The 20,700-nt window shown below is 39.3% G+C and overlaps 1 protein-coding gene across 2 annotated transcripts in view; it reads right to left on the minus strand.

Annotated features, from left to right (window-relative positions):
* RBKS (ribokinase) overlaps window positions 1-20,700 on the minus strand; it is a 146,584-nt gene that overhangs the window by 80,160 nt on the left and 45,724 nt on the right. For both annotated transcript variants that reach the window (XM_004377639.3, XM_012555914.2), the window contains exon 2: window positions 6,351-6,483. In XM_004377639.3, the coding sequence (XP_004377696.1) occupies window positions 6,351-6,483 (133 nt within the window). The remainder of the gene's footprint in view (window positions 1-6,350; window positions 6,484-20,700) is intronic.

Below are 20,700 nucleotides of genomic sequence, written 5' to 3' on the forward strand. Positions count from 1 at the left end.
TTTTGTATGAGAGACTAACTTGAATTGTAAACTTTCACTTAAAGCATAACAATAAAAAAAAAAAAGAAATCAAATAATGCATTGTATTGGGCAAATCTGCTGCAAAAGACCTCTTTAAGGTATTAAAAAGCAAAGATGTCACTTTAAGGACTAAGGTGCACCTGACCCAACTCATTGTGTTTTCAATTACCTTGCAGGCATGCGGAAGCTGGACAATGAATAAGGAAGACCGAAGAACTGACACCTTTGAATTATGGTGTTGGTGAAGAATACTGAATATCCCATGGTCTGCCAGAAGAACAAACAAATCTGTCTTGGAAGAAGCATAGCCAAAATGCTCCTTAGAAGCAAGAACATCATGTTATCAGGAGGGACAAGTCCCTGGAAAAGGACATCATGCTTGGTAAAGTAGACGGTCAGCAAAAAAGAGGAAGACCTTCAGCGAGACGGATTGACACAGTGGCTGCAACAATGGGCTCAAGCATAACAATAATTGTGAGGATGGTGCAGGACCAGGCAGTGTTTTGTTCTGTTGTACAGAGGGTCGCTATGAGTCAGAATCAACTCGACGGCACCTAACAACAAAAACAATCTTAATGGATGCAGATCACCAGGACCTTTCTTCCACAGTATGGCTGGGTGGGTTCGAACCTTGTTGTATGGCAGTTGAATGCAAACCATTTGTGCCATGTAGGAACCTTGGAATTGAGTATAAAACCAAAAAACCAGTTGCCAACAAGTCTATTCCGACTCACAGCAACTCTATAGGGCAGAGTAGAACCGCCCCATAAGGTTTCCAAGGAGCGGCTGGTGGATTCCAACTGCCAACCTTTTACCTTTTGGTTAGCAGCTGAACTCTTAACCACTGCACCACCAGGGCTCCGAAGTTAGTACAGACATTGTAAAATCATAAAGTCTCCTTGGATTGTGTTTGTTGACATCTGACTATTTTGAAGTGGCCTAGGCTTGCTTCTTGAGTCTTTGCTTCTTTCTTTCTAAAATTCATATTAGGCAGAAATAATCAGATTTCTCTGCTTTTGACAGTGCTGAGTACAAAGGCACTATTAATTTGATATTATTACTGGACTGTGTGAAAACACAATGTAAGTATAACAAGTTCATGTCCACTTCCTTGCCTTCACTTATGAGAACTTAGAAGTTCTTTCCTTCCTCCTCCACCTAATCAAACCTCAATTGTTTTTCAAGCATCAATTTAGGGCCTACTGTTTACTGAATTCCAAAGTAACCTCTAAGTAACTCATTTTCAAAGAGTTAGAATGCATGAAAATATAATTAACTCTGAAACTAAGCTGAATGTGATCTAATCTTTGGTGATTCAAAACATTTTGTGACACTTTAGTGCTTGAGGACCATGATAAACAGCAGGTTTAGGAGACTAAGCTGCGTTTGTCGCCATACAACAAAACTCTGCAGTTGCTTTTTTGAATATATCTCTCATATTAACATTTTAACTTGTCATTAGTGGTTTTACGATAAAAGACAGATGAAGAATACCTTCAATTCCAGTTACTTATGCTTGTTGGTTTTTAAATTCTAGATAAAAGAGTTTTTGCCTTAATAATGGCCTTTATTATACAAAGATAATGGTACAGTCACCATTATCAACATGGTTATCTGAGTGTGGTGGTGGGTTAGTGGTAATCCAATTATTCCCTCTCATTTCTTCCATTTCTTTCTATATAAGGCTGTTGTTGGGTGCTGTCCAGTTGATTTTCAACTGATAGTGACCACATGTGAGAGAGTAGAACTGCTCCTTAGGGTTTTCTAGGCTGTCCTCTTCATGAGAGCAGATTGCCAGGTGTTTCTTCTGCAAAGCAGCCAGGTGGGTTTGAACTGCCAACCTTTCAGTTAGAAGCCAAGCCGAGCACGTAACCAAGATAATGGCTACTCTAATACACTGCTGTTCAAACTATCTGTAGTGAAGGCTCTGTGGTGAAGGCCCAGTTTTGTTTTTGTTTTCTTTTTTCATTTCCAATCCACTGTGGACAAATACGTTTGTGAAATATAATACAAATGAAATGAAAGCAAAAAAGAGACATACATAATACAAGAACCAGTTTGGTATTACTATTATAGTCTACAGCTATAAAATTTCTCTGTCAAATTGCTGTAAATATTTCTAACTGCTTACTCTCAATTTCTGTACTTGTCTAGACCAGCGATGGTTTGCAGCCTGACATTGGTTTGAGGACTGGACTTTGAGCAGCTGCCACTGTCAAAGAACTTCATGCCTGACCATTCTGAAGGGAACATGGACAGCTGCCTGTAGTAGCTACCAACCATTTGTCAGTGTATTGTACTATGGTGGCTTGTGTGTTGCTATGATGCTGGAAGTGATGCCACCGGTATTTCAAATACCAGCAGGGTCACCCAGGGTAGACACGCTTCAGTGGAGCTTCCAGACTAAGACAGAGCAGGAAGAAAGGCCTGGCAATCTACTTCCAAAAAATAGCCAGTGAGAAGGCAGGAAGGGGCAGGAACTGACTGAATGGACACAAGAAGCCCAGGGTGGAAAGGGGGAGGGCACTGTCACATTGTGGGGATTGCAACTAATGTCACATAACAATATGTGTATAAGTTTTTGTATGAGAAATTGGCTTGAGCTGTAAACTTTCACCTAAAGCACAATTAAAAAAAAAAAAAAGCCAGTGAAAACCTCATAGATCACAACAGAACACTGTCCAACTCATTTGCTCTGGGGGGATTGATCGTTAGAGGAGGACACCATGTTTGGGGAAGCAGAGGGCCACCAAGGGCAAGGGAGACCCTCGGTGAGATGGACTAGCAGAGTAACCGTGGCAATAGACTCGAACATGCTGGTGATTGTGAGGATGATGCAGGACTAGGCAATGTTTCATTCTGTTGTATATAAGGTCCCTATGAGTTGGAGTCTGTCTGTCTATCCACCTACCTGTATTAGAAGGAGGGCTGGTGGCACAGTGGTTAAAGTGCTCAGCTGCTAAATGAAAGGTCAGAGGTTCAAGCCCACCAGCTGCTCCATGGGAGAAAGATGTGGTAATCTGCTTCTGTAAAGATTTACAGCCTTGGAAACCCAATGGGATAGTTCTACTCTGTCATATAGGGTTGCTATGAGCTGTAATCAACTCGATGGCATACAACAAAAACAACAAACTGTATTAGAGGGTTTAGATAGTCTCATGTCTGAAGGAAGATCTGGTAACTTTAGGAAGGCCCTCCCAGTTTGCTGATTCCTGACCTGGATCATTTGGGTCCATGCCTGCTCATGGCTTTCTTACACCCACAGGCAGCAGGCCCTCTGGGCTCATACTGGGCCACTGTACCTTGAGCTCTAACTTCCAGCATGGTCCTCCTGGGCTGCTAATTTTTGATGTTTAGAAATAACTTCCTCCTCTCTAACATTTGGCTTCACAATCAAAGAGGAGGAGGAGGCACTTAAACAAATCAGGTGAAGTCCTAGGTGAAAGATGTGCTAACACGTTCTCTGCCTTGAGAAAATAACCTTCATTTTCTACAATATCTGCCTGGATTTTTAATCTCAAAATACCATCTGCAATTACCATTGGACTGCAGCCTCAGCCCATGCCTCAGTTGAATACTGACCACATAACTCAACTACTTGAAGTGTTTCATTTTACATGTGTCACTGTACAAATATTGATGTAACTCTTGCTTAATATTCTTTGTCACAATTTCTTGACAAATATTTCTCCTTGGCACGATATACAACGTTTTCCATGTGCCAACAAACAGTCCTACTTCATCATAATCTGAATTCTAGTTTGTTGCAGGAAAGTTGTAGGTAAATTACTGTGGCCAAGAAAGCCATATACATTTTCCACCTGCTTTTCTTTGGCTCCATCTATTCGTTTTTATCTTGAGTAATTTCATGATTTTGGTTTTGACTTGGAATCTATCATCTTATAAGAACTGCTATAAAGCAAGTTTAGCTAATTTGTTTAATAAAAATATACTTCACAATGTGAAAAAAACACAATTAATGGATACTGTCTACCATTATAAAATATATTCTTTTCTTTTCAAGAAGTCTAAGAATATTATGCAATTTGCTTAAGCTTAAATAAATCTGTATCTAAAGGCCCCAATTTGTCTGGGCAAAGTCGTCCTGTATAGGTTTTAGTTGACGTGGTATTCTCTTATCCTCTACTGTGCCGACCTAGTCTAAATTCCTCTGTAGAGCTAAATATTAGCTGACTAAATCTGTGGTATTGGTGAAGAATATTGAATACAGAAGAATGAACAAATCTGTCTTGAAGGAAGTACAGCCAGAATGTTCCTTAGAAGTGAGGATGACGAGATTTCATCTCGCTTACTTTGCCCATGTCATCAGGAGGGACCAATTGCTGGAAAAGGGTATCATGCTTGGTAAAGGAGAGGGTCAGTGAAAAAGAAGGAAATCTTTAATGAGATGGACTGACACAGTGGCTGCAACAAAGGGCTCAAATACAGCAATGATTACGAGGATGGTGCAGGACCGGGCAGTGTTTCATTTTGTTGCACACTGGGTCGCTATGAGTTGGAGCCAACTCGATGATACTCAACAAGAACAAAAACTTTGGGGCATGGCAGATGAAGAACAAAACTGCACCAATGCTAACATAAACCATCAGACATCAGAAGAAAACAGATTGCGTCTTTGCCATAATAAGCCTTCTGACTGCAGCATTCCCCAAAATGCAGCCCCTGCCCCCTATTCCTCTCACATTCACTCCTAGAACTTCACCATTCAACTCCCAAGTTCAGCTTCATAATTCAAATATTTTTATTTTCCTTTTCTCTCCTTGCCTTAAATTCAACAGGCCTAAAATAAAACCAATCCCAAAATCTTTGATCTGGAAGAGACCCCCAAAGGACAGCCAATCTTGACTTTAATGGCTACATGAATAACTTCTATAATGCTGCCAGAAGAGGGGTTCTCTAATCTCTCCTTCAATGGCTCCAGCTTTAGGGAGCCCTTCTTTTCCCAGGGCAGCCATTTTTTGGTATCTTGCTTCCAATATCAGTTCTTTGTCCAAGCTATCCCAGCCAGGAAATTACACCATCCTCTTTCCAGTTTCCAAGCCCCTTTAAGTCAGTATCTTCTGATTACTCCCTAAACCCTTCACATCTAATGACATACAGGATGGCTCGGGCTTGTAATTTTTAATCCTCCCCCCCAAATTCCTAATATAATTTCTTGCACATAATAGATACTTAATAATTAATTGCTGATTAATTATACTGATTATTTTAAACTATCAAGAGCTCAGCCTTAGCAAATGAGGGTTCCTACACTTTGAATCTTGTGCTTTGTGTGATATGTTTTTGACCAAGTAGACAGATGAGAATTACATCATATTAATCATAAATTAGAAAGAAACCTACACTTCATTAGCAGATAAGTGATAATTATATAGCTTATACATCACTTAAAGGCTCCTGTGGAGAGAAAAATGCTGTATGCAATGGCGAATGACATTTCAGAGAAATTTGGGTAAAGTGTACACAGTTCACAGGAGAGAGCTCATTCTTCTAAGTCTCTCATATTTTTCTCAACCTATACTGTGCAGACCTAATCTGATATATAGATCTCCTTTCCTGTTATACCAGTAATGCTCACACCTTAAAATTTCATTAAAGATGCAAAAGTTTAACTGACTACTGTATGTTATGTATCTTTTATTTTTTTACATAAATACCTGAAAAACAGCACTCTGCCAAAAGATTAGTTTTGTGTGTATCATTAAGGCCCAGATTGCTTTCTGATCTAAGATACAGCAGTAAACTAGTACCAGTTGTTGTTCAGTCAATTCTTACTCATGGTGACCCCATGTGCGTCAGAGTAGAACTGTGCTCCATAGGGCTTACAATGGCTGATTTTTTGGAGGTAGATCACCAGGCCTTTCTTCCGAGGTGTCTCTGGATGGACTCAAAACCACCAACCTGTCAGTTAGAAGCCAAGTATGTTAACTGGTAGAAGGAAATAATTTAGAGATGAGTAAATTACCAGTTATTAAACTAAGTTTCCAAAAGCTGTGTTGCTTCAGTGAAATCTATAAAAAACAGGATGACTCATGCTGTTGTTTAGAAGCTGGACTACAGAAACCCAATGGAGTAGTAGGCTAATTCCCTTCATTTCTCACACTCCAGTTACAAACTCATTAAATTCAGGGAATGCAGTATTAAGTTATTTGAGGACTGCTACTTCCCAAAGGATTCAATGAGGTAGAAATTAGTAGAAAGGGCGAGGAAGATTACACTCTCCTATTTAGATCTTTAAAAACAAGGAATGTGAGTCTTGAAGCCAGTTCTTGCCTCTAGAGTTCCTCTCTGCCACCCTCGGCACTTACCTTGCACACCATGGACGCCTTTGCTCCAAGCCTAGCAGCTTGTACACACTGGTTGGCACCTTTCCCTCCAAAGCCAATAAAAAACTTATGTCCATGGATGGTTTCTCCAGTTTTTGGCAAACGAGACGTAAGACTATTTTAATAGAAAAAAAAGAAAAGAGAAAAAAAACACATTGGTAACTGGAATCAATTTAAATTCTTTAGAAGAGAGAGGGAAGGCTATCGGAGAGAGCTCTAAATAGTCTCACAGACAGAGCTGCGAGCAGAAGCAGGGAACATTAGCTTTTCCTTTACCATAACATTTGGTAGTTTGTATCATTTCCTCTCTGTCCCCCACAGCCCCACAGCCGCAAAGCAGAGCTGTACTGTAAGCTCTACTTCAGATGACAGGTACTGGTGTTTGTTCTGAATCAGAGCTACGCATGGGCGCCTCTGTCTTTCCTCTTGCGGAACTCTTGGAGGGTAAACCAGTTGCTGTCGAATTGACATTGATCCATGGCAGGCCCATGTGTGTGAGAGAACTGCTCCACAGGATTCTCAATGCTGGTTTTTGGGAAGCAGATCACCAGACCTTTCTTCCGAGATGCCTCTGGGTAGAACTGAACTGCCAACTTTCTATTAATGGCTAAGTGTGTTAACCATCTGCATCACCCAAGGAATTTCATATTCTCCCTTCCCAATGCCTGCCCAGCATACAGCTTTGTTCACAGTAAGATTTAATAAATGGGATAAAATGAATGTGTTTCTGTACAGGTTTCTCTGGTCACTTTAATGAGAAGCAGGAAGTGTATGAGGATTCTGGTAATCATACACGGCAGCTAAGGAAAAGAGGGAAGTTTTAAGTCCACACACTAAAGAATCGTATTTGTTTACTTGGGGGTGGGGTGATAGCAGGGTATTTAGATGGTAGGATCAGGTTTTAGTCCTATCCATCCTGTATACCACACCATTCCACGAGCTGACTCAGAAACAGCATCTATTTTTAAAACTCGATCCTGAATAACTAAGTTTAATTTTTACTATGGAAAATTTCAAACATAAATGTAGAGAAAATAGTATATTGACCTCCCCTAACCCCATGTACCTATCACCCAGATTCAGTAATTACCAACTCATGGTTAATCTTGTTTCAGTTTACATACCTTCATTGAATTTTCCAAGAGCTAAGGATTTTCACTGTAATGCTATCGCTTACTGATTAGTATTAAATGAGGCAAAAAGAGGAAACAGTATACTCCAGGGGTGATTTTCATAACAATAAAGGTCGAAGATATAAGGAAACAATCTTTGGAGAACAGGAGAATGACTGGCTTTAAAATGAAGAGGAGTTATAGGTGTAGGGCAAGTGGAAAAGATGGACCCAAGTAGCAAGGAGACCAGCTGACTGGCCACAAGGAGGTGGGCCAAGGGCCAGATGGAGCAGGTGGAGAGAGGGCAGACGTGACCACAAAAAGGTTCATTAGCTTTGCACAAGAAAGGAAGGCCAAGAAATAAGGTTCATGATAATAAGTCAGCTGAGAGCCTACTCTGCTTTAACAACTTCTTTTAGCAGGTGAGGAATTTATATTAATTTCCCACACGGGCTGTGATCTATCTGAATTCTCATTATATTAGAATAACAGAACAAAGCTAATTCCTATAGGGCACTACCTGTTTGCAATCGTAAGACACACAACTGATGCCAAGGCAGATGATTGTGTGCATAAAGACCAAGTTCAACCTCTGAACCTCTTGTGTAGTTCTGAAAGTGCCAATCAATTGGACTAACCTACTCCATTCCCTAGCAGTGCACTGTCAAATATGGTTATTTTAGATTCACAAGAGACTCATCAATAATTTGAAAACATCCCACACCTCCCCTTTTCAATTCTATTTTTATCTTGGATTCTAAATGCATTTATAGTACTGATGAAAAAAATATACATCTAGAAGGTTCACTTCTGAGAAAGGTACTCAATCAAGAGAAAAATGGTTTTAATGTAATGTTATTATCCTGTCATTTAATTTAGCAATGACAAGCGATTATGAGATTTTTATTTGCATCAGAAATCTGAAACATTTTAGGATTCTGTTATGAACAGGCAGTGATGAGTAATCTGTGTGATTGAGTAACTGTGAATTCCTGGCTTATTGATGCTGCTACAAACAACATTCGTAACAACCTGAAAAAGAAAAAAATATCCAGTGTGGCTAAAAGCAGGCCAAATAACTTAATTAGTAAGACTGTCACTAAAGAAACTTATGACTCCCACTATGTTTATACTTAGATCTGGGTCACAATTCACTGGTTTGAATCAAGTGTATTTTTGTGGGAAACCGTGAAAACTGTAACACCAGATTATTTTACTATCTTTTATTGGGAATGTGTGTGGTGAAATCAGGGGCACAGCTTGTATGTGCCTGATGTGGAAGCAGATGGCTGGGATTTAAATTCATTTCTAAACAACTCACACTAACACAAACAAGGTACCGATTCAGTGATCATGGAAATTCCTCACTTCTTTGGTATTTTACTATTCTTTTCTTTTCCTTCTGCATCTTTTCTCTCGTCTTTTCTCTTTCTTCCCTCAATCTTTGACTTTTCTTGTTAGAATGTGGGCAGGGACCATGTCTGTTATGTTCTCTATTTTATCCACAGCGCTTGGCACTTGGCAGGAGGTCCTCGGCTATTTGTTGACTGAAAGAATCTTTGTAAAGAGTCTCCCTTTGTCTCTTTTTCTCCTGTATATGTGTCTCCTGTATAGCATCCATTCTTGCTTCTGAATTGAGGATGGGGAGGTGCTGATGAAGGGACAGGAGGAGGAGACTGGGAGGGAATGACCATGCAAGTGTCTGGCAAAAACAATTCCACGCTTTACCAAATCCTGTATTCCCAATATTAGCACCATTCCTCTTCCCCAAGCAAACTGTCTCTATAGCTCAAGGCATCCCTCTTTCACTCATGCATGAGTTCAACAAATGTAAACTTGCTGATAACGGGATAACACCTAACAGGTCATACATGAGTGAACACTGCATGTCACAGAACAAGATTAGTATGACCCTATTCATGTTTTTTTGAAAGAAAAAGATGTGCATGTTCTCATAGGATGTATAAATGCATAGAAAATGAAATGTTAATGACACTTAACTATGGAAAGGGGTGGGAATGGGGAGAAAATTTTCAAGTTTTCTTTTATATACTTAGGTACATAAGCATATACATGAGTGCATTTGTGCACTATGGGATAACTCTGAACAACTTCACATGGGTATGTGATGAAACCCACATGAAATTGTTCACTACAGATGATCTGGTAAGCAAGGTAAGCACCGTGCTTATCTTACCTATTGGATAATCTGCCCCTGTCCCTTGCTCACACTGTCCCCCAGATGAAAGCAATACTTTGATTCACCCTAATTTAAATGTAAAGTTTAACAGGATGTTAAAGGTAAACAAATTAAAATGCTCAAAAACAAGAAAGAGAGAAGAAAAGCAGTACTGGTAGAAATACACTGTTCCCACCATTTAAAAAGTTACAAATAGACTGTGTAAGTTTCTGTATGAGATAGAACCCAAACAGAAAATACCAGGCATAAGAAATATTTTGGCCAAGTTTAAAATAAACTTATAGCTTTAAAAATGTCACAGCATTTTAAAGATGGACAGAAGGAAACACTGATGGATGTTCATAGATGGCCCAACAGTCTTCCCTGCTATCAGAGGCTATGTGGTTAGAGGCTGGGTGTGGAAGGCAGGTGGCCACAGCCACTTACTGACTGTATTACCTCTGACAGCTTTTCCCTCTTTGAACCAGCTTCTTCTCTTGCAAAACAAGTTTAATAATACCTGTCAACTCTTTAAATGCCTGGGTTTTGTGCTCTGAGTTATTTCACTGACAGGTGTGATCGGAACAACTTATCAGTTGCTTTTAACTTCTTGACAATGATGTGGTTGTTTCAGGTTCTCAGAGATTATTCATACCAAAGGAAGGAATGACCTGGTTATTAGGGGATAAGTTTTGAACCAAAGAGGTCATACAAATACTGGCTCCAGCCCAAAGTCAAGCAATATGTTGCTTTTTGCTTTTGCATTCCATCCTTTTTCCCTCTGACTGCAAGCTACTGAAGCCTCCATAACAGGGATCCTACTATTGTTACCCAATTAAAATTCATTATGCCAATTTATTATTCCTACTGCTAATATTCTTCAACCATTATTTGTTCCTGATCAGCATTTGTGTATGCCACATTACAAGGATGAGAGTAATTTCAAAACCAAGGTAGTGATACCTATTTCTACCTCTGTAAAAAGAATTTAGCCTCCCAACTCAAAATCCATTCTGTGGTCCCTAATCCTGAATTTGCAGACACATATATGATTTATCTAAGGAAACGAAACATGAATTATGCTCTAAGCAGTTGTGCTTTAGGTAAAAGTTTACAGCTCAAGTTAATTTCTTATACAAAAATTTATCCACATATTGTTATGTGACACTAGTTGCAGTCCATATAATGTGACAGCACACTCCCCCTTTCCATCCTGGGTTTCCCGTGTCCATTTAACCAGCTTGTGTCACTTCCTGCCTTCTTATCCTGCCTCCTGAAGGAGCTGCCCCATTTGGTCTCCTGTATCTGCTTGAACTAAGAAGCACATTCTTCATGAGTATTATTTTGTTTTACAGTCCAGCCTAATCTTTGTCTGAAGAGTGGGCTTTGGGAATGGTTTAGTTCTGGGTTAACAGAGTGTCTGGGGGCCAGGGCTTCAGTGGTTCCTTCAGTCTCAGTCAGACCATTAAGTCTGGTCTTTTTATGTGAATTTGAGTTCTGCTCCACACTTTTCTCCTGCTCTGTCAGGGACTCTCTGTTGTGTTGCCTGTCAGGGTGGTCATTGGTGGTTGCCAGGCACCATCTAGTTCTTCTGGTCTCTGGCTGATGGAGGCTTTGGTTTATGTGGCCCTTTTGTCTCTTGGGCTAATATTTTCCTTGTGTCTTTGGTGTTCTTTATTCACTAATTTTCATTTTTAACCCACATTTTTTGTTAGCTAAAAAGTCTGTGGATAAAGAGTCATTCTGTCTGAAGATGCAGCTACTCTTGAATTTATAGACTAGATAAACAATACTCTAGCCAGAAGTGGGTAGCCTTTCAGAATGCCAAATCCTTGATCCCTATTTATTTAAAATTTACTTACGTGTAAACAAGTGTGCTAGGCATGTGTAAACAAGTGTGCTAGGTGCTGGAAGAGACAATGAAGATGGGTATGTTATGGTCTTCTCCCAGATTTTCAAACGGCTTACTTCATTCACACCTCTGCTCAAATGTCACCTCCTCAGACAGGTCTTCCTAGATCATCTTATAGCAGACATTCCCTTCCTGATTTAATTTATGTCATGTATTCACTCATTCCAATGAAACAGAATACATAAACATCGGTATCTTAGGCAATCATATGGTCTACTATGTTGGGAATGACAAATTAAACAGGAATGGTGTTGTGTTCATTGTCAACAAGAACACTTCAAGATCTATCCTGAAGCACAATGCTGTCAGTGATAGGATAATATCCTTACGCCTACAAGGAAGACCAGTTAATACGACTATCATTCAAATTTATGCACCAACCACTAAGGCCAAAGATGGAGAAATTGAAGATTTTTTACTAAGCTCTGCAGTATGAAATTGAATGAACATGCAATCAGGATGCACTGATAATTACCGGTGATTGGAATGCGAAAGTTGGAAACAAAGACGGATCAGTAGTTGGAAAATATGGCCTTGGTAATAGAAACGATGCCAGAGATTGCATGATAAAATTTTGCAAGACCAACAACTTCTTCACTGCAAATACCTTTTTTCACCAACATAAACAGCAACTATACACGTGGACCTTACCAGATTGAATACACAAGAATCAAATCAACTACATCTATGGAAAGAGACAATGGAAAAGCTCAATATCATCATCGGAACAAGGCCAGGGGCCGACTGCGGAACAGACCATCAATTGCTCATATGCAATTCAAGTTGAAACTGAAGAAAATTAGAACAAGTCCATGAGAGCCAAAGTACAACCTTGAGTATATCCCACCGGAATTCAGAGATCACCTCAAGAATAGATTTGATGCAGTGAACGCTAATGACTGAAGACTCGACAAGTTGTGGAATGACCTCAAGGACATCATACATGAAGAAAGCAAGAAGTCATTAAAAAGATATGAAAGAAAAAAGACCAAAATGGATGTCAGAAGAGACTCTGAAACTTGCTCCTGAACGTCAAGTAGCTAAAGCAAAAGGAAGAAATGATGAAGTGAAAGAACTGAAGATTTCAAAGGGCGGCTTGAGAAGACAAAGTATTATAATGACATGTGCAAAGAGCTGGAGATAGAAAACCAAAAGAGAAGAACACGCTTGGCATTTCTCAAGCTGAAAGAACTGAAGAAAAAAATTCAGGCTTTGAGGTGCAATAGTGAAGGATTCTATGGGGAAAATATTAAATGATGCAGGAAGCATCAAAAGAAGATGTAAGGAACACACAGAGTCACTATACCAAAAAGAACCGGTGGACGTTTAACCATTTCAGGAGGAAGCATATGATCAGGAATGGACGGTATTGGAGGAAGAAGTCCAAGCTGCACTGAAGGCATTGGTGAAAAACAAGGCTCCAGGAATGGACAGAATATCAACTGAGATGTTACAACAAACGGATGCAGCACTGGAAGTGCTCACTCGTCTATGCCAAGAAATTTGGAAGACAGCTACCTGGCCAACTGATAGGAAGAGATTCTTATTTATGCCTCTTCCCAAGAAAGGTGGTACAACTGAAGGCAGAAAGTATTGAACAATATCATTAATATCACATGTAAGCAAAATTTTGCTGAAGATCATTCAAAAGTGGCTGCAGCAGTATATTGACAGAGGACTGCCAGGAATTCAAGGCAGATTCAGAAGAGGATGTGGAACCAGGGATATCATTGCTGATGTCAGATGGATGTTGGCTGAAAGCAGAAAATACCAGAAAGATGTTTACCTGTGTTTTATTGACTATGCAAAGGCACTCGAGGAGGGCTGTGGGGACCATGGTCTCGGGGAACATCTAGCTCAATTGGCACGACACAGCTTATAAAGACAATGCTCTACATTCTACCTTGGCGAGTAGTGTCTGCAGTCTTAAAAGCCTGTGAGTGGCCATCTAAGATACCCCACTGGTCTCATCCCTTCGGGAGCAAGGGAGAATGAAGAGAACAGGATACAAGGAAAAGATTAGTCCGAAGGACTAACTGTCCACAGCTACCAGGGCCTCCACCGGACTGAGTCCAGTACAGCTAGATGGTGCCCGGCTACCACCACTGACTGCTCTGACCAGGATCACAACAGAGGGTTCTGGACAGAGCTGGAGAAGGATGTAGAGCATAATTCTAACTCACAAAAAAAAAGACCAGATTTACTGGCCTAAAGGAGACTGGAGAAACCTCGAGAATATGGTCCCCAGACACCCTTTTAGCTCAGTGGTGAAGTTAGGTCCGAGGTTCACTGTTCAGCCTGGGAGTGGACAGCCCCGTAAAACCAAATGAGACTAACAAGGTACAGGAGTCCAGTGACAAGGGCCAGAAGGCAGAAGGGGACAAGGAAGCTGGTGATAGGGAACACAAGATTGAGTAAGGATATTGTTGATGTGTTGTGAGATTGTTAACCATTGTCATAGGGCAACATTTGTAGTAACTGTTAAAGGAGAAACTATTTTGTTCTGCAAGCCTTCATCTTAAGTGAGAATAACAGCACAATTGGAAGAGCGTAGTCAATGTCACTGAACTGTGTATGTAGAAATTTTTGAAACGGTGTATCTTTGGCTATGTGTATTTTCACCAAAAAAAAAAAAGGTCGAGAAGTTAGAGGGTTGACATGTTGTGGGGTTGTTAACCAATGTCATAAAACAACATGTGTACTACTGTTTCATGAGAAACTATTTGTTCTGTAAGCCTTCATCTGAAGTACAATAAAAAAAAAAAAAAGGCACTCGACTGTGTGGATCATAACAAACTATGGATAATATTGTGAAGAATGGGCATTCCAGAACACTTAATTGTGCTCATGAGGAACCTGTACACAGATCAAGAGGCAGTTGTTCAAACAGAAAAAGGGGATACTGCGTGGTTTAACATCAGGAAAGGTGTGTGTCAGGGTTGTATCCTTTCACTATACCTATTTAATCTGTATGCTGAGCAAATAATCTGAGAAGCTGGACTCTGTGAAGAAGAATGAGGCATCAGGATTGGACGAAGATGCATTAACAACCTGTGTTATGCAGATGACACAACTTGCTTGCTGAAAGCAAAGAGAACTTGAAGCACTTACTGATGAAGATCAAAGACCACAGCCGTTAGTATGGGTTACACCTCAACATAAAGCAAACAAAAATCCTCACAACTGGACCAATAAGCAACATCATGATAAATGGAGAAAAGACTGAAGTTGTCAAGGATTTCATTTTACTTGGATCCACAATCAACACCCATGGAAGCAGCAGTCAAGAAATTAAAAGACTCATTGCATTGGGCAAATCTGCTGCAAAAGACCTCTTTAAAGTGTTGAAAAGCAAAGATGTCACCTTGAAGACTAACGTGCACCTGACCCAAGCCATGGTGTTTTCAATCGCCTCATATGCATGCGAAAGCTGAATGATGAATAAGGAAGACAGAAGAATAATTGACGCCTTTGGATTGTGGGGTTGGGGAAGAATACTGAATATACAATGGACTGCCAAAAAAACAAACACATCTTTCTTGGAAGAAGAACAACCAGAATGCTACTTGGAACATCTCACATACTTTGGACATGTTATCAAGAGGGACCAGTCCCTGGAGAAGGACATCATGCTTGGTAGAGTAGACGGTCAGCGAAAAAGAGGAAAACCCTCAACGAGATAGACTGACACAATGGCTGCAACAATGGGCTCAAGCATAACAACGATTGTGAGGATGGCGCAAGATCGGGCAGTGTTTTGTTGTGTTGTACATAGGGTCTCTATGAGTTGGAACTGACTCAATGGTACCTAACAACAACATTCATTCATTTACTCATTTATTCATTCATTCTGAGAGGTAACATGAGGATTCTGGATCAGAGGCAATTGCATTGGTTCTCCATGTCCCAACACCCATGAGGTGACACCATGAGGGAAGACGTCACTTGTGCAGGCAGAGGCAGTTTGCGCCACTGGAGATGAACCCCAAAATTATCTATTTCAGACTTTATGTAGGATAGCTGACATAGTTGCGCCTCCTCCCTTCCTGGGGTAGGAGGGGTTTGGACAGTGTGTACTTGATCTACAAGCAAGCTAAACAAATTCTCTTTAGGAAGAGAAGGGGAAGTCTCTAGGCTTATAACCTCTGCAATGTAAACAAATGTCTCCAGGGGAGATGTCTCTAAAGCTTTCCAGAGGTCTCTACCTTTAAGTTCCAAGGCTGTTTGTCATTTAAACATCCTTTAATCCAGGTGTTAGCAATCTTTTCTCAGAAAGCCCAGATCATGCAGAAACGTGAAAACATTCATGAAGCACTGTTTCCAATTTTCTTCATAGCACTTATCACTGCCTGACATTACGATACACACTTATTTAAACGTGCATTTACTGTCTCCCCCACTATAATGTAAGATCCGCAAGTCCACCACTGTATCCCCAGTGCTCAGCGCCTGGCACGTAGTGAACACTTTGGTGTATAGTAAATATACATTTTTTAACAACTTTGTATTAAAAGCACAACATTTTACAAAAATAAAAAAAAAAAAAGCACAACATATTAACGTCCATTCTGGCAGCATCCGACTGCATATATGTCTGCGGTCCCATAAAGTTTTAATAGAGTTCATAAATCCTGATCAGAGAACAGGACATAGCAGACACAGCAAACACAACAGCTTCCCACACACGTGTATATCATCTCTCTCATTAAAACAGCTCCTGTGAAATTTTCTCTGAAATACAACCTAAGTCTTTCTGCTTATTCTCTCTGCTGCCACCCCAGCCTAGTCAGCCATCATCATTCTCCAGGACTATTCCAGCAGCCTCCTCCCTGGCCTCTCAGCTGCTCCGAAGAGTCTCTTCACACCGTGGCCAGAAAGCTCTTCAAAAAATCAAATTGGAACATGCCCTCCCTCTTCTAATATCCTTCCTCCCCCCTTTAACATCCTCCAAAACGTCTCATTGTCCTTGAAATAAAATCTAAGCATTTTACCCTGATTACAGGGTCCTGCCTATGGTGTTCAGACAACATCCAAATCATATTACTTCTATGTATCATGGACGTTAAGTGACGCATGACTGTACAGAAAAGAGCACATATCTTAAGTGTAAGCGTTTTAAATTTCAAACTGAACATACAATGTAACCAACACCCTGCTCAGGAAATGGAACATTACTAACACCTTCTGTTCCCAGGGGTAATCACTAACTTAATTTCTAATACCACAGATTAGATTAGTTTTATCTAATAGCTCTGATTTTGAAATATTTTAGAATTTCAATAATAACTAAGACATAAATAAAGGATATTTAGAAAATATTGAAAATAGAAGAAAAAATCCACAATCTTTTTTTTTTCTTTTTATTGTTGTGCTTTAAGTGAAAGTTTACAATTCAAGTTAGTCTCTCATACAAACATTTATACATACATTGTTTTGTGACCCTACTTGCTCTCCCTGTAGTGGTACAGCACTCTCTTCCTTTCCACCCCGGATTTCCCGTGTCCATTCAACCAGCTCCTGAACTACTCTGCCTTCTCATCTCACCTCCAGACGAGAGCTGCTCATTTAATCTCATGTATCTACTTGAGCTAAGAAGTACACTCTTCACGAGTATCATTTTATGTCCCATAGTACAGTCTATCTTAGTCTGAAGAGTTGGCCTCGGGAATGGTTTTAGTTTTGGGCTAACAGAGAGCCTGGGGGCCACGTCTCCCAAGGTCCCTCCAGTTTCAGTCAAACCATTAAGTCTGGTCTTTTTACTAGAATTTGAGTTCTGCACCCCACTTTTCTCCTGCTCCATCAAGGACTCTCTGTTGTATTCCCTGTCGGGGCAGTCATTGTGGTAGCCGGACACCATCTAGTTCTTCTAGTCTCAGGCTGATGAAGTCTCTGGTTTATGAAAATTCACAATCTTTTTACCAAAAAAAAAAAGCAAAAAATTTAAGGGTATGTATGCTTTGATGCACTTGAAGAAACGTATACCCATGTAGCCATTACCACCATCAAGCTATAGGGTATTTCTATCACAAGAAGTTCCATTGTGACCCTCTGTAAAAGTGGTGAGATCAGATGTTCTTACCTTGTTGCTGATCTTAGGGAAAAAGTTTTTCATCTTTCACTTCAAGTATGATGTTAGCTGTAGTTTCTTGTAGATAACTTTTCATCAGATTGAGGAAATTCTCTTCTATTCCTAGTTTGCTGAGAGTTTTTATCATGATTGGATGTTGAACTTTGTCAAGTGCCTTTTCTGCATCTACCGAGATGATCATATGATATTTCTCCTTTATTCTATTAATATGGCAAATTACACTGACTAATTCAAAAATCAATATTTCATTCCGGGAATAAAACCCACTTGGTCATAATGTATTTTCCTTTTTACAGATTGCTGGATTCAATCTGCTAATATTTTGTTAAGGATTTCTGCATGTATATTCATGTGGTTTTCTTTTCTAGTGATGTCTTTCTTCGGTTCTGGTATTAGTGTAATGCTGGCCTCATAAAATGAATTGGGATGTGTTTCCCCCCACCTTTATTTTCTAGAAGAGCTTGTGTTGGATTGGTATTTGTTTCTTAAGTATTTGATAGAATTTATTAGGAAAGCCATCTAGACCTGGAGTTTTCTTTGAGGGAAAGTTTCTAATTATCAATTCAATTTATTTAATAGGTAGGTGTATTCAGATTTTTTATTTCTTCTTGTGTTAATTTTTTGTGTTTTTCAAGAAATTGGTGTATTTTATTAAAGTTATTGAGTCACTGTATGGAGTTTGTTTTATAATATTCTCTCATTATTTTTTAAGTCTTCAGGATCTGCAGTGATGTCCATCTTTCATTCTTGATATTGTTAATTTGTGTCTTCTTTCTTCTTGAACAGTCCAGCTCGAGGTTTATTAATTTTGTGGATTTAAAAAAATGCTACTGTGGTAAAAAATATCAAAAATCTTGTCATTTTAACTATTTTTAAGTGTACAATTTAGTGACAAATTACATTCACTATGTTGTGTAACCATGACCACTATCCACTTCCAAAAGTTTTTATCACCCCAAACAGAAACTCAGTACCTCTTAACCAATAACTTACCATTCCCCTCCACTGCCCTAGCCCCTGGTAACCACTAATAAACTTTGGTCTCTACACCTTTTCCTATTCTAGATATTTCATGTAAGTGGAATCATATTTTTCCTTTTGTGTCTGATGTATTTCACTCAGCATAATGTTTTCAGGATTCAGTCCATTTCATAGTATGTATCAGAACTACATTTCTTTTTATGGCCGAATAATATTCCATTGTATGTATACACCTCATTTGTTCATTCATTAATCTGTTGATGGGCACTTGGGTTGTTTCCACCTTCTGGCTAGTGAATAATGCTGCAGTGAACACTGGTGTACAAGTATCTGTTCGAGTTCTTGCTTTCAAGTTTTTTTGGTATATACCTAGGAATGTTATGGATCTTTTTAAAGAACTAGGTTTTGGTTCCACTGATTTTTCTCTAATGTTTGTTTTCTCTTTCATTGATTTCCTTTATTATCATTGTTGTTTCTTTCCTTCTCCTTACTTTGGGTTTAATTTGCTATTCTTTTTCAGCTTCTTAAAGTGTAAGCTCAGATCACTGATTGTGAACCTTTCTTCTTTACTAATATAAGAATTTAAAGCCATGTATTTCTAAGCCCTGCTTTAGTTGTACCTTACAAATTTTGATATTGTGTTTTCATTATCATTCGGTTCAAAATATTTTCTAATTTTCTTCGTGATTTATCATTTGATCCATGGGTTATTTAGGGTTTCCAATGCTGTAAATCTTTACAGAAGCAGACTGCCACATCTTTCTCCTGTGAAGGTTCAAACTGCAGACCTTTTCCGTTAGCAGCTGAGCACTTAACCACTGCACCACCAGGGCTCCTTCAACTTCCAAATATTTGGAGGATTTTCCAGATAACTTTTTGTAATTTGTTTCTAATTTAATTCCATTTTAGCCAGAGAACATACTCTATATGATTTCAATCCTATTAAGTTTATTGAGATTGTTTAACGGCCCAGCATGTGGTCTATCTTGGAGAATGCTCCATGGGCACTTACAAGAATGTGTACTCTGCTACTGTCGGGTGTAGTGTTCTATAAACAGTATTGAAAAAGTGTGGTTCAAGTTCTTATATATCCTTACTGATTTTCAATATACTTTTTCTATCCATTCCCAAGAGAGGAATGTTAGTCTCCTAGTTGTAGATTAATCTATTTCTCCTTTCTCTTCTGTCAGTTTTTTCTGCACATATTTTGAAACTGTTATCAGGTAAATAAACACTTAGAACTGTTGGAACTTCTTGATGAATTGAGCCCTTTTTATTTTGAAATGTCCTTCTTTGTATCTCTAGTAATATTTCTTTTCCTGAAATCTACTTAGTCTGATATTAATATAGTTACTCCAGTTTTTACATGAATAGTATTACGCTGTATAGGTCTTCCCATGTGTTTACATTTTAAATTTGAGATAAATTCTGTCTTAGTTATCTGGTGCTGCTATAACAGAAATACCACAAGTGGATGGCTTTATCAAACAGAAGTTTATTCTCTCACAGTCTAGAAGGCTAGAAGTCCGAATTCAGGGCGCCAGCTCCTGGGGAAGGCTCTCTGTCAGCTCTGGAAGAAGATCCTTGTCATCAGTCTTTCCCTGCATCAAAGGATGCACTCTGCTCCTGGGGCTACTTTCTTGGTGGTATGAGGTCTCCCTGTCTCTCTGCTCACTTCTCTCTTTTATATCTCAAAAGAGATTGACTTAGGACACAATCTGATCTTGTAGACTGAGTCCTGTCTCATTAACATAACTGCCTCTATTCCTGCATCATTAACATCACAGAGGTAGGATTTACAACACATAGGAAAATCACATCAGATGATAAAATGGTGGACAATCACGTTAATAATGGGAATCATGGCCTAGCCAAGGTGATACATATTTTTGGGAGACATATTCATATACCATATTAACCATTTTATTTTTTATATTTTATTGTACTTCAGGTGAAGGCTTACAGAACAAATACTTTCTCATGAAACAGTAGTACACATGTTGTTTTATGACATTGGTTAACAACCCCACAACATGTCAACCCTCTAACTTCTCGACCTT

The sequence above is a fragment of the Trichechus manatus genome, unplaced genomic scaffold, assembly GCF_000243295.1.
Source record: "Trichechus manatus latirostris isolate Lorelei unplaced genomic scaffold, TriManLat1.0 scaffold00052, whole genome shotgun sequence".
Classification (NCBI taxonomy): domain Eukaryota; kingdom Metazoa; phylum Chordata; class Mammalia; order Sirenia; family Trichechidae; genus Trichechus; species Trichechus manatus.